Genomic DNA, 25,952 nt, shown 5'->3' on the forward strand with positions numbered 1-25,952 from the left:
AGCTCTCACTGTAGCAAGTAGCAAAATGAAATTACTGCAAGAAATAGGATATGTAAGAAGCTTTGTGGTGTTGCTTTGTCAATGGGCCCTTAGAAAGTAGCCATTCTATGCAAGACACTGTACTAGGCACTGAATCTGTTGTTCTATAAACACCCTTAATAATTGTCTGGGTTATTAATTGACTGATTTTTTTTTTTAAGAGACAGTGCCTGTATTTGCATTTTAAAGTAACGAAATATAATCCGATGTGACCTGTGAAGCAACAGCAGCAACAATAGCACTTTCTTTCTTCTCCAGAGACTCTGGAAGCAAGGGAATAGCTAACTCCGTGTCTCTGCAATATGTCATCGGCAATTACTCTTCTTCCCCAATTCCATCTAGATTCTGGCACTATCTAATTTAGTTTGAATCTTAAGCAGAAACTAATAGCCATAATGATTATAATAATTATATGTTAGATTTATAGAACAGCTTTCCTTTTAAGAGTGCAAGGCTCTTAGGGTGCTGCAGATGTTCCATAAATACATGTCTCCTAATAAGAATCACAATAAGTTCATTTCCAGATGGTCTCAATATTGCTATCAAGCTGTGTGGACCGGACTGACCTGTGTACAATTGAAAAGGGCTCTTCACACCATGCCTTCTAGGAATGAACTCCTGCGGTGTTGTCTCTAGGAAAGGAAGGCTATAGCCAATGTGATTCAATAAGGAAGAAGCCTTTTTTTTTTTAAATGAATGGATGCATATGCTGAATATCAATCCATCAGCAGGCGAATGCTAACAGAAGGAGGCAAGTAGTATCTAGAGACTAGGGAAACGGCCTGAATGCCACCCCCCTCCATGTCTTTGAACTTTACTTTGCTAAAGGACAGGACTGTGCATTGCTTTGCAACTTCCCAGAGTCCATATCATGACTAAGTATGTTAGAGAATTTTGTTTTTATGATGATCATCTAGACAATTTTTAGGTGAGACTGTCTAAACTAGGAACTGGCTTATTTTGGAAAATCCCATTTCTATTAGTTTTCCTTAAAGTTTTGTACTGTAAACTTTCTGCTATGTAGAATCTGGAGCTACAAAGGACCTGTGAAGAGCATGGATGTCTAAAATATACATAATACAAGGCTTAGAAGGATGGGCTGAGTTATGACTCTTTCAGTATTATTGAATGGATTAGTGTTAATGAATTACTTCATTCTTAAATTGATACAAAGCCTTGGGCACCAGCTCCCTTCTTCCATGAGCACTTCTCCCTTGGACAAACATTTTCAGAGAAAACCATGTCTGTGATGAGCAAACAAGCCTTTGGTGTACTAATCTGTTAGAACGAACAAACAATCAGACAAAAAACGAGCTTCAGATGGGTTTGACATAGGGAGGAACCATACCTGGTGGACTCCTGCTTGTAGATGTCAATGATATTTTCCACCAGCAGGTTCCTCTGAAGGCCATATATCCCATGTCTGTCCAGAACCACTTCATGTCTACAAGATGGGCAGCGAAATCGGCCCCCTGATGCCACGGTCGTACCTCCTCTTGTGGGCAAATACGGGTTAGAGGCCTGTTCTTGCCAAGCAAGAAAAGAGGAATTGAGTAATGCCACACGTAGCTTTTCTGAGACTTCTTTTCACTCTGTTACTACAAACAACATCAACTTCTACTTTAAGCTGGCCATAAGATAATCCCTTAGGGCCTTCTAGCAAATAGTCCTAAAATACAGGGCCAGCACTTATTCACTGTCAATGGCCGTGTACTGTGTTCAGCATGAGACACTTTCTATCCAGTGTTTTCATAATCAAAAGTTCCACCAGAAACTCCAACATTAATGTCTTGGGCAGTAATTCATTTACAGTTTTGAAGCAGATTCAATGTCTTGAGGTCTTTCTTTTCTTTTCTTTCTTTCTTTCTTTTTTTTTTTTAAACAAATGTGATTCTTAGTATTTAAGTAAGCTAGATTCAGGAGTAAGGAGGAGGCAGAGAGCAAAGCAGAAAGCAAATCATTAAAAAAATTCATTTCTTAAAATGAATGTAGCCTTAAAAAGTTTTCTAAAAGAATTCACCTTTTAGGTGAGCAATTGATTCTGAGAAAAGAGACTCCTTTTTTACCCCCTAAATTCCAAACAAACCTACCTGGAAAATATCACTGGCACATTTCCTACACAGGTTATGCTGACAGGGGAGAATAACCACAGGCTTCGTGAACATCTCTAAACAGATCGGACAGATGAGTTGTTTCTCCAAGTTATCCATGGTCTGCTGTTCTTTGGAAAAAGACTTGTAATTCAAAGATGCGCTCATCTCCCGGCCGTCCCCCTGTGCACCGCCAGGGAAAGCGTGCTCCGATGGCTTCTGCAAGTGTTTCCTGGAAATAATTCCAAGGATTGGGTTGATCAAGTGTCCTTTATGGTTTTTTCGGTGGAAGACATTGTTTCAGGCCCAGGTTCAGAGGAGGTGCCCGAGCTGTTTTTAGCAGCAGGGGTCACGTGACAGTGGGCTGACTTGTCCATATAAGCCAGTGACAGGAGGATGGATTCTGACAGGTGACAGAGAACAGGAGCCAACATTCCTGTCCCAAGGAGTGAAGAGAGTGGGTGGAAAGAAGGATTACAAACCCCATTTAGTCAGGGTTGTGAGGAGAGAGAGGTTGAAGCTGACAGTTGTCAACAACAAATGCAAATGTGCATGCCTGGTCACTGAGCCATGCCCTCCGTAAGCACTCAGTAAGAGCATGGTGATGGCTCGCTGCAGGACTGGAGAGAATGCTGCCCGAGAGTCTAACTGTATAACGGATGCCATTTCTGCCTTGAGAGTTTAGGAGGCGAGTCACCAAGAGTGACATGATCATACTGTCTTAAATGAAAACAAACAAAACAGGTCTTGAAAATCATGCCCTGGACTTTATAAGGGCAATTGCCTAAAAAGACTTGCTTAATGTTAATTTTTTCATCTTTGCAAGAGTTGTGGTTTGGGAAAAATTCTGATTTAAAAACTTTTTTCAATCCTTTTCACCATAAAATTATCTATAAAAAAAATTCAAACACCATTGGATGAGCCTATTTTTTAAAATACTTGTTAATAAAATTCTGGTAAGTTCTTTCTTTGTTTTCCCTCCTCCCTAACCCCTCTTCCATCCTGTATGCCTACAACTCCCTTCTCACACACACCAAAAACACAAAGAAAATTTGGTAATCTTTTATTTTTTTATTTTTTATTTTTTGTACTTATTATATACTGTATTCTTATTTTTTATTTTTATTAACATATAGTGTATTATTTGTTTCAGGGGTACAGGTCTGTGAATAATCAGTCTTACACAATTTACAACACTCACCATAGCACATACCCTCCCCTCCAGCAACCCTGTTTGTTTCCCGAGATTAAGAGTCACTTATGGTTTATCTCCCTCTCTGGTTTCATCTTGTTTCATTTTTCCCTCCCTTCCACTATGATCCTCTGTCTTGTTTCTCTAATTCCTCATATCAGTGAGATCATATGATAATTGTCCTTCTCTGATTGTCAAAGTCCACAGATTTAAATGTTAATCTCATCCAAACCTTCCTCACAGAAACATCCAGAATAATATTTGACCATATATCTGGGCACTGTGGCCCAGTTAAGTTGACACATAAAATGAACCATGACAATATCCTTCAACATTTTGATTTTGGAAGGCTTCGTGGATATCAGGTAGGGCCTAGAGGGAAAAAAATTTTAATTTGCAGCAATAATAATGAGGTAGTAACTGGCATCTGGGGTAGCAGACCCATTATTTTATTTTTCCATAAAGCAGGGAACAGATATCAGTGCTATTGCCAACTGAAGTGAACATGGAGTCCTGCTTTTATACCTGGGTTTTCTCTGGTCTGAAATTCCTACTATATTTCTTTGCATTTGCCTCCTCCTCCAACGTAATTTTTTAAATGATAATCTCCCTGGTCTGATATTCTTGGTCTGCTCTTGAGTCACAAATAGTGATCCTGATGTTTGCCAGGAATTTGTGAAAGAACTGTTTCATCAATATATAGTTATTTAAAAATTAAATATCAGATCAAAAATGAAAAAAGAGATACATTCTGTTTATCTGTGATGAATCTGCAGGTTAATTTCTCCTTGATTTAAAAATATTCAAACAGGGAACACATTTTGTCAATATATCACCAGCATGCACTTAATCACAAGTAAAGAGTAGGCCGGTGTGACTGGTTATTTATGGTCTTATTGCTGTGTGCACTGAAAGCTTATCAAGAATCTAAGAAGCTCTATTAGCTAATAATAAGTTACATGTATTCATAAACATTTCAGGCATCTTAGGAGAATTTTGTGATTCCTTTCAGTATCTATTTAGCAACTCCAGTAAAGAAGGGAAACTGAATTTTTTACTGCATTAATTCAGTTCACCTAGCCTAGGGAATTACCTGTATTTATCATTACATGGGCTATGGAGGTCTGAATAAAATACGTGAGTTATTCTCTAGGGAAGAGAAAGTTTCTACAGTAAAAGACTCTTCAATCTAAGGAAAAACACTTAAACTCATAATGTACAATATGTACAATATAGCCAAGACTATCCTTATTAAAGGAATTCATTCTTTCAAAAAATATTCATGTGTCCCTATTGTGCTCAGTTCCATGGTTGGAAAGACAAGATACACGTTATTGCCCTCATGGAGTTCAGTCTAACAATGGAAATAAGACATCCATACACAGAAACATAGTACCAAACAAAGTGTGATAAAGAGCTACAAAATTTCAGAACTGGATTCATTAGGAGGGCTTCATGGGTGGGCTGATCCATTGAGAACTTAGGTGAATAGATGTATAGTCAGGTGGGGCATAGTTGGGTCTTCCCAAGGGAAGGCACAGAAGCAAAGCCAGTAAGGCACAGGAGTGCACGGAATGCTGAGTGTGTGGTGTTTTAGGCCAAAGTGCAGAGCATGCTGCTGGCACATTGGCAAGCCACAAATCCTGGGTTAGAGAGTTTTTAACACTTAATAAATCAGGGAACAGGAAGCTATTGGAAGTTTCTCACAGAAACATTTCCATGAGAGCTTTTCATTGGTTAGATTAGTCTCACAGTGGTGGTTGGGATAGTTCAGAGTGAACATGACCTTGATAAAGACCAGATGGGAAGCTGTTGCCAATAGCCTAGGTGAGAGGTCGTGCTGCCCTGGCACTGGGTGATGGCAGTGGGGAAGGAAAGGATGAAAGGGATTCTGAAGCTATGAAATTAGGATCCACAGGGGTGACTCAGATGTTTTTAGTCTGAGCAAACATCAATGATGCAGTGAGAGGTGCACAGTGAGTCAGGAGACCGTCCTCCTAATCCAGCTTCCTTTTCTCCCTCACTTTGTGGTCTTGGGAAACTGACCTCAACCTAGCTGAATTTCATTTCTTTTATCTGTAAGTGAGTGGTGTTCAGAACCTAGCTTAATAGTATTTGGGGGGGGGGATACTCCTTGGAAACGATGTTAATTTTGACATCGAGAATCTCCAATTCAATTATTTGATGTAAAGCTGATCTCTAGCCTCTTCTCTGTTTTTGTTTCTTGCCTTGTCCTTTTTCTTAGAACTGTGTCCAACAAACTAGCAAGAATCTCACAGGCTTAAGAGTCAGGTTGATAGTAATTATCACTATCCCCTCTTTATCCTCTTTTCTCCATTCTTTGCTCCTCCTCACTCTTAAGAGACCAGCAGTCCATGAGGTGGGCATATGAATTGAGAATGGGACATGGGAGTAGCACTCTGCTCTAGGGAAGAGCCAGAAAATTTTAGTCTGTTCCCAAATCCTTCACAGAGTCTGAAAGATAGGGAATATTCTGAAATTGAATCAGATTTGAAGTCAACTTCAAGGATCTGTGATTTGGAGTGGATCTGTGCCTCCACAGAGTCCTGAAAACCAGCTTAGTCTCCTGAAGGTGTCCTGGCCTGTATATGAGTAATGCACAACTTTCTCCCCATCCCAAACCCCTACCCACCACAACTAGGAGAGGGCGTTGAAACCAACTGGGGTCAATTGTACAGGGAGTTGGTTTGGTTGGAAGCCCCAGTTGCCCCTCATTCCCAAATCCTACCAAACTAGGGCAGGGTTATATTTATACAATAGAGAAACTGAAGCAAAACCACCAATGCTCTTACCTCTAGAAGACCAGCAGTTTCCCAACTGCCAAGGTAAGTCAGAGGAAGCAAGATGGGTCCCTACGAACCTGACTATGTTACTATCAGCAAACTTGGCATTAAGGCGTGATAGCAGAAAGAGAAGGTTTTTTACCTCTTTCAGCCTCTAGCTGCAAGGCCAAATGGTTGCAGACTTTAGAAGACAGAGCAGAGGAGTGAAATGTGGGTTTCTGTGTGTTCATCTTGGGAAGGAGGAAAAAAGGGTTCTAAAATCTGTTACTTTTAGTACTATGATTGATCCTTGAACAAAAACTTATATGCGGATATTTTTACAGTATTGTAGGTGTACTTTCTCTTCCTTATAATTTTCTTGATAACATTTACTTTTCTCTCACTTACTTTATCTTAAGAAAATAGTATATAGGGGCACCTGGTTGGCTCAGTGGCTCAGTGGGTTAAAGCCTCTGCCTTCAGCTCAGGTCATGATCCCAGGATTCTGGGATCGAGCACTGCACCCGGCTCTCTGCTCAGTAGGGAGCCTGTCTCCTCCTCTCTCTCCGCCTGCCTCTCTGCCTCCTTGTGATGTAATACATATAACATACATAATATAGGGACGCCTGGGTGGCTCAGTTGGTTGGACGACTGCCTTCAGCTCAGGTCATGGTCCCGGAGTCCTAGGATCAAGTCCCGCATTGGGCTCCTGGCTCCTTGGGGAGTCTGCTTCTCCCTCTGACCTTCTCCTCGCTCATGCTCTCTCTCACTGTCTCTCTCAAATAAATAAATAAAATCTTAAGATTTTTATTTTATTAAGATTTTTAAATAAATAAAATCTTAAGAAAAAAAACATACAAAATATATGTTAGTTGACTATGTTAACAGTAAGACTTCTGGTCAACAGTTAAATTTGGGGGGAGTCAAAAATTATATGCAGATTTTCAACTGCATGGGGGTTCAGCATCCTTACCTCCATGTTGTTCAAAGGTCAGCTGTATACTGCCAAAACAAACATAATAAATATGCACAGACTACTAATCATTGCTTATAATAGCTCTCTATAATAGGTATTATAATTTCCATTGAACCAACTGTAGCTCAGAGAAGCAGCTGCCTAGTTGTATTGCTGCTAGTTGTGAAGCAGATTCAGAGACACATCTTTTGACTACAGAGCCCATGACCTCACCCACTAAGCTATACCACAACCACACTCTAAAGCATACCCTCCATTAGAATTTTCTACAATGATGTAAATGTTCTCTGTACTATGTAACTTCTAGCCACAGGTGGCTATTGAGTACTTAAAATGTGCAGAATGCAACTTGGGATCTGAGTTTTAAGCTTTATGTAACTTAAGCTTAGGTTTAAACAATCATATGTGGCTAGTGGTTGCCATATTGGACAACCAGCTCTAGAATATGTCATATTAAAAAAATCTTGGAAGAAAACTGGAGTGTATTTAAAGGATTCTGTAGCAGGAACAGGGTCCTCTCCTTTTAGTGGATTTTATACTTCCTGGTCAGAGTGATATGAATTTCTAACCCCAGAATACTTACAAGGGCAACATCAAGTAACTTTCAAAAACAAGAGAGACCATTCTGGGAGTAGGAGGCATTAAAGAGTCCCAGGAATCAACGTCAAGCATGCAAACTGTCCTGAGGATTCCAGAATGTTCTTAGCATTTCATTTACCCATGCTCTTTTTGTCTTTTTAGTGTAGGTAATTGCAAATACAGGTATTTGAAAATAATCAAGGCTTAGCTGGAGGAGCTAGTCATTCATCAAACAGAGTATCAGACTTAAGGTCAAATGGAAGGTGGAGCTAAAAAGAAGATTAAAAAAAAATGATAAAATTTGAAGCAAAGCAGTGAGGTAGAGAGAGTGCAACCCTGTTGGAAGGAAGAGAAAACAAAGGGCACTAGAAAGCTGATCTTGCTTCTGGCTCAACATCTAAGGTAGAGAGGAAGGAGAATTCTTCCTTCTACCCATTGGAAGTGAGAAAGTTAATGGCTGGCCAAGTCATTAAAACAGGGAAAGAACACCAGATGGTGTGGATGTGGAGACAGAGAAGTAGGGGCTGCTTAAGCAGCAGGTTTAGTTAGCCTGGAACACTTAGGGCATGAGTGAACCAGGACTTTCAGGTCAACTCCAGCCCCAGTTATAGCTCTTGAAAAATCACTTTAATTCCATGCCAAAACAATGCTTGATAACTGTGCTGACCAGGTCCTCTTAAACCAAGTCAGTGAGGTTATTAATTCTTCCCTGCAATATCCATCTGTTCATTTATCCATCCAACCATCCATCCATCCTTCTTTCTCTCCCTCCCTCCATTAGTGAGAACACTAATATATGACCAGTGGGGAGAAGGCAGCACTTCATTCAGGATTTAGATGAGCTGGTGTTCCAAGAGCCAGGCTCTGCTGATTAGTCCTGCTAGATATAACCCATCTGAGCACAGGAGACATGTACAGTATATTGTTTCTTTTAGTATTCTGGGGTTCAGAGTGTAATTTAGAAAAGGACTTTTCTAACCAACTTTATAAGTTACTTGAAAAAAATACAACCCAGAACTCTAACCAGGAAAAGGATTCTTGCAATCTTTTTACACCAAGGACTCAACTCATGATATCTATACAATATTTAACTCTTTCTTTCTGCCTACATTGTCAGTCTCTTCAATTTAGCTGTCTATCTGGCAGTAGGAAGCTTGGATATGTGATTTAAATTTTTTTTAATGAAAAGAAACACTTTACAAAATCTAAAATCAAAGAGAAATGAATTAACTCGAAAGGTGCTTTATAAAAGCTAACACTATGGCATTTCTTTCATTAGATAGCTTGCAGACTTCTGGCTGTAAGCTTTTCTTCTTGATAATCACTCCTCCAAATCTGTTGTTTATACATTTTAATTCATCATAAATATCTCTGAGGATGTGTTAAAAATTAAAATATTTTACTTTTCTCTGAACATTTCCTGGCACAATTCACATGCCAGAAATGAATAGTGACAGCCCCAACAAGTAGCAAATACTTTAGCCTAAGGCCTTCCCCGTAGTCCTGTCTGAACTCCAGGGCCTTCTTGAATCCATCCTCAGCATACACAATCTGCCTCACCATCCCTCCACCTCAGCCTCCTGATTGATTTTTCTGAATTGATTTTCTGAATTCAGTCTTTCTGAATTCTGCAATCTGTTTCTCATATGTCACTTCCTATTTAAATCCCACTAATGGTCCAATTACCTGTGGGATAAAAACATTAATCTTCACTGTGGTCTCTAAGGCCTGACATGATCTGGCTCCTACCTGCCTCTCTGACCTAACTGTCCAATAGAAATAAGATGTGGTTGACAAATATGAGACATATATATAGTTTTATATTTCTAGTAGCCACAGTAAAAAACAGAAACAATGAATATTAAGGTTATTAATAAATTTTATTTAACACTCTCAAAATATAAACTATTATTTCAACATGTAATCAATATTTTTAAAAATGACGTATCTGTGAATAGAGATAGTTTTACTTCCTCCTTTCCAATCTGGGAGATCTTTCACTTCATTTTTCTTGCCTTATGATACTGGCTAAAAATCTCAGAATGGACATCCTTGCTTTGTTCCTGATCTTGGGAGAAAAGCATTCATATTATTAAGTATAATATTAAGTGTGTGTTTTTCATGGAAGCCCTTTATCAGGTTGAAAAAGTTCCCTTCCCTTCCAAGTTTGTTGATAGTTTTCAAAATGAGGAATGGATGTTGAATTTCATTAAATGCTTTTTCTGCATCTGCTGAAATGATCATGCCGTTACTCTTCTTTAGCCTGTTTACTATAAGGAGTTATGTTGATTTTTGAATGTTGAACCAGTCTTGTATTCTTGGATTAAATTCCATTTGATCATGATGTATTTTCCTTTTATTAATTGTTGGATTTTAAAAAAAACATTGTTGGATTTAATTGGCTAAATTTTTCTTTAAAATTTTTGCATCTATTTTCATAAAGATACTGGTCTATAGTTTTCTTTTTTCATGTCTTTGTATGGCTTTGAGAACAGGATAATGTTGGCTTCATAGATTAAGTTGGACAGCATTCCCTCTTCTTCAATTTTCTGAAAGTCTGTGTATACTTGGTATTATTTCTTCCTTAATTGTTTGGTAGAATTCACTAGGGAAGCCATCTGGGCCTGATGTTTTCTTTTAGAGAAAATATATGTGTTAATACATGTAAAGTAACTACAACTATACTTGGCTTATAAGAAATGCTGTTAGCTATTTTTTAAAAAATGGATCTTATATGTTCAATTAAAACTTACAAATGTTTACTACAGAAATTAGAAAATATTTTATAATTATAAAGAAGAAAAAATCACAGGATTGCTACTGTCTAAAGGTCCCTGCTATTAATATTTAAATGTATTCTTCAGTCTTTTTACAGATAATACTTGTTTATATTGTTATTGTTTATACTTCCCTGTATCAAATTTATTAACTTAGCATTTGACTAACATTTCCCATGTCAATAGTTCTTAATAATTTCAAAGGTTATATATAGTCCATTAAGTGGTCATACTATAGTTTATTTAACTATCATTTTATATTTTTAGGATTGTTCTACTTTCCCCCCACAGTAGATCCAAACATCTCTTTCCTGCACTTACATATACATTTGTATAAATACACATGCAAACCCTCAGAATATTCCCTCTAGGGCTTCCCTTTGTGGTACTGCTCACATACACTGATAACAGTTAATGTTTATGGTGTGTTTACTATGTAGCAGGCACTATTGTACAAGCTTCACGTGTTACATCTCAGTTAAAAGTAGGTACCACTTTATCACCCCTAATTAACAAATAAGGAAACCGAAGCACCAAGATGTAAAGCAACTAGCCCAATGTCACCCAGCTAGGGAATGTGAAAGCCAAGAAAGGCCATCAGATGTCACAGCCCACATGACTGACTACTGTGCAACAATACCTCTCAGCTTATACCTTTAGACTTTTGGTATGAATTTCATTCCACACCTGAGTTGTTAATCCTGAAATGATGTTTGAGTTCTTGCCCAGCTCACCAGCCCTGAACATGTGTTCTCCACCTGGATTTTGGGAGCATTCCGTCCACTTATTATCCATTTCTTGCTCTTATAGTCATTTATAATTTTACTGCTATCTCCTCCAGTCAGACAGAGCACTCATAATCTCAACTGAAACTGGGACATAACATCTGATAAAAGGATTCCTCTTCCTACTGTGTAAATTTGTTTTCATGAAAATAATGATATATTTTAAATGAATCACTATATACTCAATTTAAAGACTTTATTGAAAAGAGTAAAAGGAGATAAAATGGAAACTGCCCTAGAAAAGGAAAGATACACCAATAAAATGCAACAGGTTGTACACATTGGTAACAAAAAAGTACAGGTTGCCTAGAACACAAAGAATTATATAATAAAAGAATTGTCATTTATAAATTGCAATCCTCAAAACAAGTTAATATTTCTGCTTTTGTCTTTGTCTTTGAAAATGTATGTTTTGTGTTGAGAACTGCCGTATCGTTTCAACAGCTTTTTAATACCTATGTTCTAGTAAATTAGGATAGGGAGAATTTATTACCAGAAAAGCCTGGTGCGTATTCCTCTCAATTTCCGAATCTTTCAGTGAGTGTGCATTTATTTTTTGTCTTGTCTTTAACAAAACAGACTATGCTCAATAAATTGTTTTTGTTTTTTGTTTTTTTAATTCCTTTTTAGTGCTGGTTTCCAATTCTCCACAGTTACTTCCCAGGAGGAAAATGGCATTAGAACCCTCCTTCAGGAGCAAGCCTCTGGGTTTAAGGCCCCTCTCCACGTCCTCACCTCTCTTCCCCTTCCTCTTGCTTTATCTTGTCCTAGGAGATCTGCCCACAGCTGAGCACCCCACGGAGGTCAGTTGAGATGAAGCGGAATGGTTCTCGCTTCCTCGGCTCAACAGAAGTTTAAGGTAGCTAGCTAGCGTCCTTTTCCAAGTTCTGTGGGTTTGGGTGGTGTTTTTTTCTGTCAGTTCCCCCTCAACATGGTCGGAGGGGGTCTCTGGAAGTGCAGCGATCAATCACAAATCACAAAGAGACTGGCAACAGACGTAACTGCAACCCGTAGCCATTTTTTCACAGAAAAAGCAATTTCGTGAGCTTCCCAAAGTAAACGGGTCTAAGATTTTTAAGTTGTGAGACTAAACTCTGTCAGCACCCATTATCCCTCCGTCTGGAAAGTTTTAGGGAGCGGCAACCTCAAGCTCATCCCGTCTCTCGCTTGCCCGATGGCTGACTTTATTTCAGGTCTACCTCGAGTTGAATGAGAATCCAAAGGAAAAATTACCAGAAGAGGAAAAAAAAAAAAAAAAAGCTGGAGGATGCGGGCATCGATCCCGCTACCTCTCGCATGCTAAGCGAGCGCTCTACCATTTGAGCTAATCCCCCACCGCTGGGCATGGCCGCTTATCTCTTCCTCTAGAGAGAGGTCAGAGCATTTAGAAACAGAAACTATATTTTTCTTGATTGTGTTCTTGATCTTGCCCTACAGAGAAAAGCAAAGTAACAAAAATAGGAACCCCTCTCCTTCGAGCCGGAATCGAACCAGCGACCTAAGGATGGCCACGGGCACAACGCCTACAGTCCTCCGCTCTACCAGCTGAGCTATCGAAGGGAGCGGGGTAGCGTAGCGTCGACTTTCCTTCCTAATGTTTACTTTCTATGCTTTTTGCGCTTTCTACCGCGATTCTTTCGGGCCTCCCCGGTCGGCTGACCGTAAGATACGCTGCTAGCGAAAGCCCCGGCTCCTCACGGCAGCTGCAACGAGCGCTCGCGTTGCCCGCCCTCCACAGAGCGCTGAGGAGAAGGGCCCGCAGCCGGCCCGGGACGTGCCTCTGCGCGCTCAGGGGACTCGCGAACGCCGGAGACGATTTAGAGACGGAAGTCCGGGAGCCGGCGCCCGCCCCGCGGAGCGCAGACTCCGGCCTTTGTTACTAGGAGCGCACATGGCGGGGACTCACCAAAGATTTCACACGGGGGTTACTGCCTAGGCCAAAACTGGAGCGAAAGTGCAAGCATTGCCAACTGTTCATTGGAATGTGATGTGTATTAGGGAAGGGGACCCGTGCAACAGGCCGTAAATCCTACAATGTTGGTATTAAAAAAAACAACAAAAAAAAGTGTCTCCTTCGAGCCGGAATCGAACCAGCGACCTAAGGATGTCTCTTACCAGGAAGTTAGCTACAGTCCTCCGCTCTACCAGCTGAGCTATCGAAGGGACGGGCAAACCGCTGGTGCCCCTTGAGATTCAAACTCAGGAGCCCGAGCAAGTACAGCGGCGGGTTAGAAGTTGAACGGAGCATGCGTAGCTGGGAAACAGGGAGGGGAAGGGAGCAAAAGTCCTTGTGTGGCTTCACGCGTGCGCAGAAAGACCACCCGGCTACGTCTCCTGGAATCCGGACCCCCGGGGAAGGAGCGCCCCCCGCCCATCTTTTCATGTGTCCGGGGCTGGTGGTGCCGAGGCTCAGAGAATCCGACGTCACGTTCCTTTCCTTTTCTTTACTACCCTACACTGGAGATGACTAGCGCGTGTAGCCTTACCACTCTGTAATCTGTACATCCCCTCAGTTTCTCTCCGTGTGCAGGGCCAGTGGCGCAATGGATAACGCGTCTGACTACGGATCAGAAGATTGTAGGTTCGACTCCTGCCTGGCTCGGTTTTTTGTTTTTTGGTTTTTTTTTTTTGGTTTTTGTCGCAATATATTTTTTAAAGATCCAAGGATCATTACTTTTTAGGGTTCTCCAAATCACAAATGCCAAGACTGTTTTACCGCACTTTGAGTACAGAAAGCTGTCGCGCCGGCGTTTTCGGTACGATCTCCTCCAACTCTGGAGCCCCGAGGAGACCCTGCGGCGGCCACCGGGAGAGCGCTGCGGCCCGGCGGGGGTGTGGGGCGAGGCGCTGGGGAAAGCGGGGTGGGGGGATGAGCCGCTCAAGGGCTCCAGGTTGGAAGCCCGGTGAGGGACCTGGGAAGTGAAGCCTGCAGTCCCCGTCACGAAGCTGGTTGAAATCCCAAGGCTGCTGCTTCTGCTGCAGCTTCCTTCTTCGGGTCTTCTAAGAGAGTTGAAGACTTCAGTCACTGAGTCACTAGAGCAAGGGCCCACGCACACCCCCGACATTGCAGAGGAAAGAAAGTGAAGTTTTTCTTTTCACAATGTCTTTTTGATCAGGTTCCTGTTTTACATTGCATCTTAAAAAGGGTCCTGAGCTCCCTTCTCCGTTGTAAGCAAAGCGTAAAAACCATCTAGTAACTTGGGTTCTGCCCTCGAGGGTCTTTTAACCAAGAGGATGTCATGTGGGTTTGAACAAATTGAGTTTTTATGTTGAAGTTATTGATCTTATTTGTGGGGAGTGGTTTAGAATTCTCTCTTAAATCTCCCAAGTAAGACAGCGATTCCCAAAAGTAAAAGTTTAATACAATGTGAACTTGGGGAAGAGATAAACTAGGGGAGAGGAAAATACGGAGTTAGGGGAAAGGACTAGTTTTTAAGTGGGAAAGCCGCTTCCTTAATGGTGTACAAACGGTTAAAGGAAGCTAAAAATTGGTGAACCAGGAGACACAAGTACAGACCATTTGAACAAAATGATGGTGGGTTTTATTTTTGTTTCCTAGTGATCATTGTCATTTTTTAATAAAACCAACTGATACATGTTTAAAGTTACATAGTGTTTCTTTCTGAGAGTTAAAAAACAAACACCTCCGTGGAAAGTTGGGGACATACATTGCATCCTTTCCCCCAAGTTTGTTGACAGAACCATGAAGATTAGGCTACAAGGAAAGAGCCTCCATCTTATTCCTACCTTCTTCTCATAATAAACACCCAAGGGGTTTATTATTTGCAGAGGTCAAGGTCATGGCCATCACTGCACTGTGGGAGAAATTCTGGCTTCCAGGTCTATCCCCCCCCCCACCCCCCTCCGCAGCAGCCAGTCAGAGTAACACTCTCCAAGAGGGCCAAGATGGTGTGTGATTTCTGGCTCTCTTACTGTGACAGAAATTCACACAGAGCTACTCTAAGAGACATTTATTATAATGTACAGGGTTGTCCCAGGGAAACCAAGAAGGAAATGTAACTGGGCTTCTTTAAGGTTTTTCTTTCAGTGCCTCTGTGTGCCTCACTATATTTCTCTAGTGGTCAGTTGGCAACATGGTGCTACGAGCCCCCACCCCCACCCCCCAATTCCTGATGGGTTTCCCCTCACTATCTATCACCATAGGTCAAATGTCTGTTTCTCTCCCTGCCACACACTGAAATTCATGTTGAAAACCTAATGCTCCAGGTGATGGTATTAAGACGTGGGGCCTGTGAGGGGTAATTAGGACATGGAGGTGGAGAGTGACCTTATAAAAGCAGGCCTCTGGGAAATCCCTCCTCCCCTCCACCATGTGTGGGCAGATGGAGAAAGAAGTTCAGCAGTCTGCAACCCTTGGAAGACCCTTGGAAGAGGGTCTTCACCAGAACCTGATCATCCTGGCACTCTGGTCTTGGATTTCCAGCCTCCAAAACTGTGAGAAACAAAATATCTATTGTTTAACTGCTACCCAGTCTGTGGTATATTGTTACAGCAGCCTAAACAGACTAAGCTGTCTATCAACCAGAAACTCACTTCTCTTTCTCAATCCTGACAGCAAGACGCTTCACTGTTCTGGTCTCAGTTAGATGCTCACTCTTTACCCCTGAACTGTGTCTGGGGGTCAGGAATACACAAACCCCTCGGGGTTGACTCACCTGTAGCCATATAGCTGGGTACATATTGCTTTCCTCCTTCCTGGGATCCCAATGAAAAGCTAATAAAGATAAAAAGAAAAAGTCTATGGATGGAAGACAACAGTAGTTGCAATGAGCAAACCTGAGATTTTAAATAATTTCTGGGATGTGGAATGCAAATGAGGTTATGTAGACACATAACCCAGAATGGAGAAAAACACAGCTCAAAGTACATATTCTAGAAACTGGCAGACAAAACTGTCCTCTCTGTGGAGCTCACAAGAGGCTCCAGGCACAGAGGCAATAGCATAAAGGTCAGAGGCCCACAATATTTTGCAGCTGCTGCTGCATTTGTCCCAGGTGGAGCTGCCTGGGGAACTGCCTAAACAGAGTAGATTTGCCTGGGGAGAGCCCAGGGGGTGAATACAGGGCTGGAGAGAGAGGAAGAGCAGAGCCTAATAATAACAGACATGCAAAGGAAGAAAGGCCACCCACCCCACTCCCAGAGAATAACTCTTCTTGAGTTAGTAGTTTGGGGGGTTTGAGGGCAGCATGGCTGTTTTCTTCCAGGCACCAGTAATGTAAAAGCCTGCATGTCCCCAGGACCAGCCATTTTACAGACACAAATCAGTGTAGTCCTTTATTCATGAATGTGAACAAATGTCTACCAGACATCTGAGATGAAACAACTTAAAGAAAGTCCAAGATAAACACACAACTGATTCAAGAGGAAACTGATAATGCAAGGAATATAGTACAGAACTGTTTTTTTGAATTGCTAATGGATATCCTTAGGGACATCTAAGGGGCTATTGCAGTAACAAAAACCAGTAGGAGGTAATATTTAAAAAGGAACAATGAGGGATGCCTGGGTGGCTCAGGTGGTTGGGCATCTGCCTTCCGCTCAGGTCATGATCCTGGAGTCACAGGATCAGGTCCCACATCAGACTCCCTGCTTGGCTGGGGGTCTGCTTCTCCCTCTGTCTCTGCCCACCCCACCCCACCCCCACCCCGCCACTTTCTCTCTCACTCAAATAAATAAAATCTTAAAAAAGAAAAAAAAAAAGGAGCAATGAGAAAATAGTTGAGTTCTTGCAAACTAAAAGAGTTTGCCAAAGTGAAAAATAACCTATTGGTCATGGCTAAAGATCAAATTTGGAGATACAGAAAATAGAATGGAAAATACCTCCTAGGAAACAAAAATATAAAGAGCAGAAAATATAAAAGCCTGGGGGATAGGCCCAGAAGACACAAGGCTTTAGAGTTCCAGAAAGGGAAAGTAGAGAAAATGCATGGGAAGGCGTGGAAGAAAGACATTAGTCATCAGATCAAAAGTGCCATCCAGATATAATGAATGAAAAACAACCAGACCTGGACAGCCTGGTGAAATGTAAAAGTATTGAGGAAAGATGAAATCCTAAAAGCTTTCAGATTTGGGGAGAACAAAAAACAAAAAACTGGCTAGCTACAAGAGAATGAGAATCAGATTATAATCAGACTTTTCTGATTATAATCCCAAGTATATATACACAGTAGTACTGGATGCTGCAACACAGTAGAGCAAGACCCTTGAATTTCTGTGGGGAAATAATTTTGAACCCAGTGATGAAGTCTTAGAATATAAGTGAAGTTCTGTGGGGTGAGGTCTGGAGCTGATGACCAAGAAAGAATTTCTTGAGACATCTTTGGTGCAAAATGGTGGTTTATTAAAGCACGGGGACAGGACCGTGGGTGGAAAGAGCTGCTGCCCTGGGGTTGTGAGGAGTGGTCCATTATACACTTGCAAGTTGGGAGGGGGTCAGGATGACAGAAGTCCCTAAGAAATTTTGGAACCAAGGTTTCCAGGACCTTGAGGGGCTAGCTGTTGTTGGAAAAAGGTTATTCATTACTGGTAATAAAACATTTGTCCTGAGACCCTTTAGATGTATATCAGTGGGCCACATGCTTGGAAATGATTGTCAACACTATCTTGGAAGATTTAGAGATAAAGGAAGTTTCCAAAGGAATTGTTAGTAGACTTACAGGATCCTGGTTGGCGGTAGGGGTCTGTCAAACTAGAATTGCCCTTTGTCCTTAGCAAAGTGTTAAGGTGGAAGCAGCAGAGTCCCTAGATGAAAGTCACTCTGCCTGTTTCAAGGGCTTGTCAGTGGATAAGGAAATTTAATAATTTTTCTTCTGCCTCTGTTTCCCACATCACCGGAATTATATAATCAAAGTCGCAATCATTTATGAGAACAGGTCACACTTGTGAGGCATCATAAAATTTAAATCCTATGATTCTTTTCTGAAACAAAAAAATAAACATTACTTGAAGATGTTATACTGATGATGTTCTTTAGGAAGCAAAAGCTGACACAGCTGGAATACAGAATTATAGTGGGGAGTAATGTCTTATGAATAGGAAAGTGGGGGGATGACACAATATTACATAGTATTAGGGCACAGCAATGCAGACCCAATAGTCTCTGCCTTGGTCCCTGCAGAGCAAAGATTTCCTTTTAGAGGAATTCTGAATTGGGTAGGAATAACCAGGTTTTCATATAGTCACTTTGCTCAGTCATTGGTCAAAGGCTGAAAACCTCCTCTGGAAAGCTGAGGTGAACCCTAAAGGAGTTAACACCTGGAGGCTCTCAATTAAGCATCCTCCTTGAAGATGGGCAGTCTCGAAAGGCAATCTAGCAATCTAGCAGCAAATCTCTGTCTACCACAGATGTACTTCAGCACAACAGCAACGACGATGACCACAAAGATGGCAAAATGGGGGAGGGGGAGGGTGTAGAAAATACAAGAGGAAAACCTAGAACTTAAGAAAAAAGGGAACCAACCAAGGAACTCAAATCCCAAGTTGGCGGTGATTCAGTAGGCCAAGAAAGGAATCAAGACAAATTAAGAAAAAAAAAAACAAAAAAGGTCAAAAGGTTCTACAAAGATGATTTTTCAAAAAGAAACTGGATTCTTTCACAGTAATAATGTTATTAAGGACTAGGAAGACTTTAGAAATACTGTCAAGCATGTCACTTTTGCAAACCAAAGATAATTAGAAATTTCTGAAAAAAAATGGAAAGAGCTTTATAAAGAATTCATGGTCCAAATATAAAGCAAACTAAAATATGGTACAATTTTGGAGATTGATGGCATGTATTATGGACTAATTTTCCCCTACTCCTCTCCAAATTCTAATACCGAAGCCCTCAGCCCCAGTATCTCAGAATGTAACTATATTTGGAGATAGGGGCCTTTGAAAAGGTAATTAGATTTTAATGAGGTCATTAGGGTGGGCCCTTATCCAGAATGACTCTCATTCTTATAGGAAGAGACTAGAACATAGAAACACCAGACATGTGCATGAATAGAAACAACCATGTGAACACACAGTAAGAAGGTGGCCATCTGCAAGCCAAGGAGAGTCCTTAGAAGAAATCAAACCTACTGAAACTTTGATCTTGGACTTCCAGCCTCCACAACTGTGAAAAAATTCATTTTATTTAAGCCACCCAGTCTATGGTATTTTTTGAGGCGACCCTAGGAAACTAAGATAGTATTGGTGAGGAAAAAGAAATTTGCTTTCTTTTTTGCTTTCTTTGGTATTATTTGCATTTTTTTGTTTCACTATATGCAAGTTATTTTATATAACAGTTTATGAAACAGTTTCATAATCATCATCTAATAAAAATTGCTTAGAAGTGAAGGAACTGATGACCAAAGATACGAAATGACTTACCTTCAGGAACAGAGTTGAGTAATGGCAGATGAGAGCTCAGTCACCAGCCAGGATTCTCCTTAGCATTAGTTGGTTTCCCTGTCGTCAAATGGACATTTGAACTAGACAGACTGGACTGCTGGACTGCTTCCCAGGAGGAAGGAGGTCGAAAGGCAGTTTCTGATGTTAGGTAAGGTTAGACAACAACCAGGACATTCTGGGACTACCAGTGTTCCATTTATTAAAGGGAGCTCTCTTCTTATTTCTAGAACTCAAAGATCAAATCCCTAAGATTTGTTAATTAGCAGTGGTGCTCCACAAGTTATTCATGATACCCTGAGATCTGAAGGAAATAAACATTGTTCAACTTGAAAAATACCTTACGCATATGCACATGAAAGAACTTTCAAGTTCTTCTTTTCAGCTGAGGAACCCATTCCACAGTGCAGAAAGCTCTACTGAGAAATGTTAAATAATTTCTTCAGGATGATTCCCAGATTGGGTGACCAGGGCTGAATTCAGGTTTACTCAGTGCTCATCCATGACTTTCTGTAAATGTGTACCATCTCCAAGGATTCCACAAGATTGGAATGAGAACATATGCTTGTTGTGAGAAACCACAGAGATAGAGTTTCCAAAGTCAGAAAGGGAATCATTCCAGAGAACTCCAGGAAAGATACAATGTATTTATGTTATTTGTGGTGGTTATGTTCTATATAGTCACCACAAACAGTGGTTTAGTGAATACAGAACCATTGCTCCTATGGGAAATACAAGGTTAAGTTCCTGTGGACCTCTGTTCACAACATTTTTCTGAAGTGATCAGTATGTGTTTTATGTGTTGTTTAGGAAACATTTAACATATATTATTGTGAATGACCATGAAATAAATTTTAGCAAATAGGGAAATTTGCAAAATATGGAATCTGTGAATAATGAGGATTAATAGTATTCTCAGGCCAAACTAAATGTTGAATTATATGATGAATCACTGTGTCAAAAGATCTCAGTGAGACAAGCCTGCAGCCTCTACCTCCATTAAGGAGGTTAACAGGAACCATTTGTACTACAGGGAGATTGCAAGACTGACCCATCCAATTCCAAGGCTCCATAAAAACTTCAGGTTCATCTGCAGTCTTTCACACTCAGGAAAAGCAGAACTGTCATGTTGTTCATACAGTCTTTCCCAAAGGTATGATTTGGGAAGAGGGGGGCTGGGGTTGGGAAAAGATGTTGCAGGGAGGTTTTCTTCAGAGATTCGTATTTATTCCTTTACTAGACATTTATTCAGTCTCTACTATGTGCCATGTACCTATGTTATAGTGCTGGGGAGCAATAGTAAGCAAAACAACCACAAACTTCTGCTCTGATGGAATACACATTTTGAAGGACAGACAATAAGTTATCAATAATATAGATATCAATAAATGGTATCTATAGTAGGCTCATCTGTGGTGAGTGCCAAAGGAAAAATAAAAGCACAGGTAGATCTCCAGATTATGGAGGGTACATGCTTTTCACAATGGCAGATTGACAAAGACTACCAGAAACAAAATAAATTGCTGCAAAACACACACACACACACACACACACACACACATTTATTTTAAATGGTGGGAGACAAAAGTTCCAGTTCCTTTAGAAAAATTTGTTTACCAAGTTGTATTTCCTATATAGAAGTAATAAAGTATTTCTAGTTTAGACATATAAATTAAATAATGGTACATTTTTACTAATAGGAACTTCATAATTTGTACCTTATTTTGTACAATGGAGAAAAATTGAGTATAATATCACTCTTATTATGAATAGATCATTAAAGTCATGAAAAGATTACACATCCTATTTTATGAGTGATATTGAGATGCCTTGTTAATAATAGCAAATGTTCTCATCCCAATCTTATGGAATCAGAGAAATGAAATGGAATGTATTAACCTACAGCATTCACTTTTAGTAGGGGAGAGACAAATTCAAGCATATTGAGTATAAGGACTGTTTTAATATTAAATAAGTAGCTGTAGCTAACTCTACAGAATTCAAATGTCTTATGGTGCCAGGGTGGTATAATAATTAAGCAGATAGACCCTAGAGCTAGACTACCTGAGTCCAAATGCTGTTTCTCTTATTATTAAAGTTATAGGTTAACAGCTCCAATTTTCTCATCTGCAAAATGAGAAATAATAGTACCAACTTCATAGATTTGCTGTGAGGCTTAAATGAATTAACCTATACTTAGCACTTAGAAAGTATCTGACACATAGTGCCCTATATGTGTTTGCTATTTATAAATATATTAAAAGTTTTCTTAACACTGTCTATAATCCTGGAAAATTATGGCAGGAACTTTACCAGAATTTTTAGTCAGGATTGTTTACTAATATCAACTATTCTAGAATCACTATAAATATATAGATATAAATATATAAATAAGACCAAAAAAGGTCTTATTTATTCATCTGAGAGATAGAGAGGCAGAGCACAAGCAGGGGGAGAGGGAGAAGCAGGCTCCCTGCTGAGCTCAATTCCAGAACCAGGAGATCAGGACCCAAGCCAAAGGCAGACACTTACCCATCTAAGCCACCCAAGTGCCCCTGACTTTTAAAGTAAAAATCCAGCTTTTCACTCACTTGACCAACGTTGCAATTATTTATTGGTCAGACCAGAGAACATGACAGACTGCTACCAAGGTCACATAGGTTTTCCAAGTAAAGCAATGCTGCAGGGAGGAGGAAGAGGTGAAGGGAAGAGGAAGAGGAAGCAGCAACAGAGGAAGTGTTGGGGAATGTTGGGGAATTTGCTCTTTCAGATTCAGGGGTTTTGAGTCTGAGGATTTGCTTTTGAAGAAGACACTGAGAATTAAGAACGGGTGATTACGTAGGGGAATTATAAGCTACAAAAGGCAGTTAAGGAGAAAGGTACATAATAAACAGAGTGAATATTTTCTGAAAATAAGAGAACTCTGGAAAAGAGTTGGGCAGGAAGGTGGAGAGAGTTAATTTTCAGGAAGGATAAACATAGTTGGAAATATTAGACCATGGTGGAGAGGCAATATAGTACAGCTATTAACACCATGGATTTGAGGACTGGCCTGTTCTACCCTTTAGTAGCTGGGTGATCTTGGTGGAGTTACTTAAACTTTCCGTGGCTTTGTTTGTCAGTCTGGAAATGGGGAATGGTAATGCTGATAGTGATTGTCCCTTAGATAGTGTATTTTTGTTTAAGATTTTATTTATTTATTTGACAGAGATTACAAGTAGGCAGAGAGAGAAGAGGAAGCAGGCTCCCCGCTGAGCAGAGCGCCCGATGTGGGGCTTGATCCCAGGACACTGGGATCATGATCTGAGCCGAAGGCAGAGGTCATGCCTCCAAAAGACTGGAGCCACCCAGGTGCCCCCTTAGATAGTGTATTAAGTGCATATATAAATTTAATATATATAAAGTGAATAAAAAGCTCTTAGGGCAATATCAAGTACTAAGTACTCTGTTATTATTGTTCATTTGACATATTTATTTTTAATTATGAAAGAATAAATCATCTTGCTCGAATACAAATGCTCCTGCGATCCTAAAAGCCACCGCTTCCCACCTCCTTTTAAATCCTTTAGTTTGGGGGATGGAATGTGCTAGAGAAGACTAAGAGAGAACAAAGAAAAGCAGAAGGCAAGCAGAGAAGTGAATCATTTTATTTTCTATTAAAACTTTTCCCTCTTACTCACAATAAACTGTATCTTTCAGGTTTTGGTGCTAAAATTTTACTTTCTGAGTATGCTATATATTGAGTTTAAAAAATAAATCCCAGGAGCACCTGTATAGCTCAGTTGGTTAAGCAGCTGCCTTTGGCCCAGGTCATGATGGGGAGGAGGGTGAAATCCTGGGATTGAGTTGCATGTCCTGTGTCCTACTCAGTGGGGAATCTGCTTCTCCCTCTCCCTCTGACTCTCCTCCCTGCAAGTATGTGCTCTCTCTCTCAAATGAATAAATAAAAAATCTTAAAAAGATAAATTCCATGCTAAATACATTAAAGAAACATTTGAAATAAAGGTATTTTATATAAAACTGTTATGCTAATGTTAATCTATATATTGATTATATGTTTCAGTTCCTGATGGCTTTCATCTGGTTCTTTTAAACCTAGGTTAGATTTGAAATACTGCTTTCTGCAATTATAATACATAATCCTGAAAAATGCCAGTTTAATAAATAGCTAATGTATACATGCCTGAATAGATCATTCTAAGAAAAACAATGTCAGAATTTCATAACCATAGTGAAAATCTGCACTAAAAATTTTCCCCCAATTATTTTTCACCAGAAAATTAAGTGCATTGTAGCTCTCTGAGAAGAGATGAATCTGGACACCATTTTAGGAGTGGAGATTACCTAGGTACCAGACCAGCTTCCTCAGAAGGATAAAACCTTCACCAGGTAAGATGCCTTCTTCCTGGACCTGGCAATGAGGATGTGCCTGAGGGGCTCTCAGGCCTTGGGGAAGTTGATAACATTTTCAGCTATTAGGAAACTGGATCGGCAGCCCCAGCAACAAGCAGAATGTGTTAACAGCTGTCCTATTACTGTTGATTTGATCCTGGGAATTTAGTTTTGCTTCTTGGGGACAGCTCTGAACAGCATGAAAATTCCAGAAAGTTCTGTCACTCCCATTTATTTGACACTGAGCATGGTTAGGTCTCTTTTTGGAGAAAGATTTTTCCCAGAAATGGCACATGTTGTAAGAATTAACCCGTCGGGGCACGTGGGTGGCTCAGTGGGATAAAGCCTCTGCCTTCGGCTCAGGTTGTGATCCCAGGGTCCCGGGATTGAGCCCCGCATCAGGCTCTCTGCTCTGCAGGGAGTGTGCTTCCATCTCTCTCTCTGCCTGCCTCTCTGCTTACTTGTGATCTCTGTCTGTCAAATAAATAAATAAAAATAATTAACCCATCAAACAATAGGCATTTGTTAGTTCCTATTTTGTTTTTAGTGCTGCGTAAAATACAGATGTAAACTCTTGCCTGTAAGTTGTCATTCTGCGAGTCACTGCTAATTTGAGCCATCTACAGTCTAGAAATGGCTTCATTATACAGAATCTGGTTATACATGATATAATCTAAATTGCTGGCCCTTTGTAGTCTAGAACTGCTCAGAATGAATATACAGGTCAATGTTATTTAGTTGCTTAAGAGAGAGGGGTTTTGGAAAGGAGAACTTTGTTTCTCAAATAAAGGTTTTTCTTGAAGGAGGACTTTGCTCTGGAGGTGGATTTGCCTTCATATTAATGAGGAGTAAGGGAGGGCAGGTGCTGAAATTTTTTAGAAAGATAACACTGGAACTGGGTCAGATGCTTGATAGGGTGCCAAGCTACCATTAATTTTATATTGATTGAATTATTCATATTAATAAGCCAAAAAAAAACCCCACTAAACCTCCCTAAAAACTTAAAGCTTTAGCAGCTTTTTAATTTCTAGCAGGTAGGAATTTCTCTATTCTATGACATAGGTTAAACATTTACTCATTTGACAACTATTCCCAGGCAGTCTATCATATGTCAGGCATTTTAAGCACTGGAGATTCAGCAGAACACAAAAACAGCCAAAAATCTTTGTTTTCATGGTGTGGGAGACAGACAATAAGCAAGATTAAAAAGTATGTTAGTGAAAGGTACTAAGTAAAAAAATATAGAATAGGAAGCATGAGGTGGGGTACAGTTCTAGACAGAGTGGTCTGGGAAAGCCTATGAAGAAGTGACATTCGAGAAAAGATCTTGGGGAAGTCTCTTCATAGTCTAAATACATTACATGTTCTAAATTAATTGTCAGCTGAAGTTTAACAAGGTAATGAGAAATTTTACCGCAGTCATATTTTTATTTATTTAACAGACAGAGATCACAAGTAGGCAGATAGGCAGGCAGAGAGAGAGGCGGCGGGGGTGGTGGTGGGGGAAGCAGGCTCCCTGTAGAACAGAGAGCCTGACACAGAGCTCAGTCCCAGGACCCTGAGATCATGACCTGAGCTGAAGGCAGAGGCTTTACCCACTGAGCCACCCAGGTGCCCCCTCAGTCATGTTTTGAGAGTCTCCCCCTGACCCCCAATCCCTAGGGATGTATGGGATCCCCGTGTTTCTGTCTTCGAGTATGTTTCCAGTCCCTCATCTTACTCTAGCCTGGTTGCTCTTGAGGTCTCTGTGTTCAACCCTACATGGTTTCTTTGAGGGGCCAGGTGTGGGTACAGGAATCCTTTGTTATGGTTAAGCAGCCAAGATTTAATTTTGTCACCCAGGCATCTAAGTGTTATCTCATCAAAGGAGCTCTCCCCTGTGGTCATGTTCACAGTGAACTGGGGAGACCCTGGGCTCTAGAGCCTTGACCCAGCCCATCACAAA

At 40.5% G+C, this 25,952-nt stretch overlaps 1 protein-coding gene and 4 non-coding genes across 9 annotated transcripts in view; 1 reads left to right on the plus strand and 4 right to left on the minus strand.

Moving 5' to 3' along the window:
- Window positions 1–2,470, minus strand: part of TRIM55 (tripartite motif containing 55) — a 44,398-nt gene extending 41,928 nt beyond the window's left edge. For 3 of the 5 annotated variants that reach the window (XM_004772971.3, XM_004772965.3, XM_004772970.3), the window contains exons 1-2: window positions 2,130–2,469; window positions 1,388–1,560 (exon numbers count right to left, since the gene is read on the minus strand). In XM_004772971.3, the coding sequence (XP_004773028.2) occupies window positions 1,388–1,560; window positions 2,130–2,297 (341 nt within the window). In that variant the 5' untranslated portion in view covers window positions 2,298–2,469. Of the gene's footprint in view, window positions 1–1,387; window positions 1,561–2,129 lie in introns of all 5 variants that reach the window. The other 2 variants (XM_013046093.2, XM_045075728.1) reach the window with 1 other exon arrangement.
- A 10,012-nt stretch (window positions 2,471–12,482) lies between these two features.
- TRNAA-AGC lies at window positions 12,483–12,555 on the minus strand. Its single transcript has one exon. It is a non-coding gene; the product is annotated as a tRNA-Ala (tRNA).
- Window positions 12,556–12,691: 136 nt separating this feature from the next.
- On the minus strand, window positions 12,692–12,781 carry TRNAY-GUA. Its single transcript is given in 2 exon segments — window positions 12,692–12,727; window positions 12,745–12,781. It is a non-coding gene; the product is annotated as a tRNA-Tyr (tRNA).
- Window positions 12,782–13,291: 510 nt separating this feature from the next.
- On the minus strand, window positions 13,292–13,384 carry TRNAY-GUA. The gene is made up of 2 exons: window positions 13,348–13,384; window positions 13,292–13,327 (listed from the first exon to the last, which is right to left on the minus strand). It is a non-coding gene; the product is annotated as a tRNA-Tyr (tRNA).
- Window positions 13,385–13,750: 366 nt separating this feature from the next.
- TRNAR-ACG lies at window positions 13,751–13,823 on the plus strand. Its single transcript has one exon. It is a non-coding gene; the product is annotated as a tRNA-Arg (tRNA).
- Window positions 13,824–25,952: the final 12,129 nt, after the last annotated feature.

This window comes from Mustela putorius, unplaced genomic scaffold, assembly GCF_011764305.1.
Source record: "Mustela putorius furo isolate JIRA1106 unplaced genomic scaffold, ASM1176430v1.1 tig00000151_pilon_pilon_pilon, whole genome shotgun sequence".
Lineage (NCBI taxonomy): Eukaryota > Metazoa > Chordata > Mammalia > Carnivora > Mustelidae > Mustela > Mustela putorius.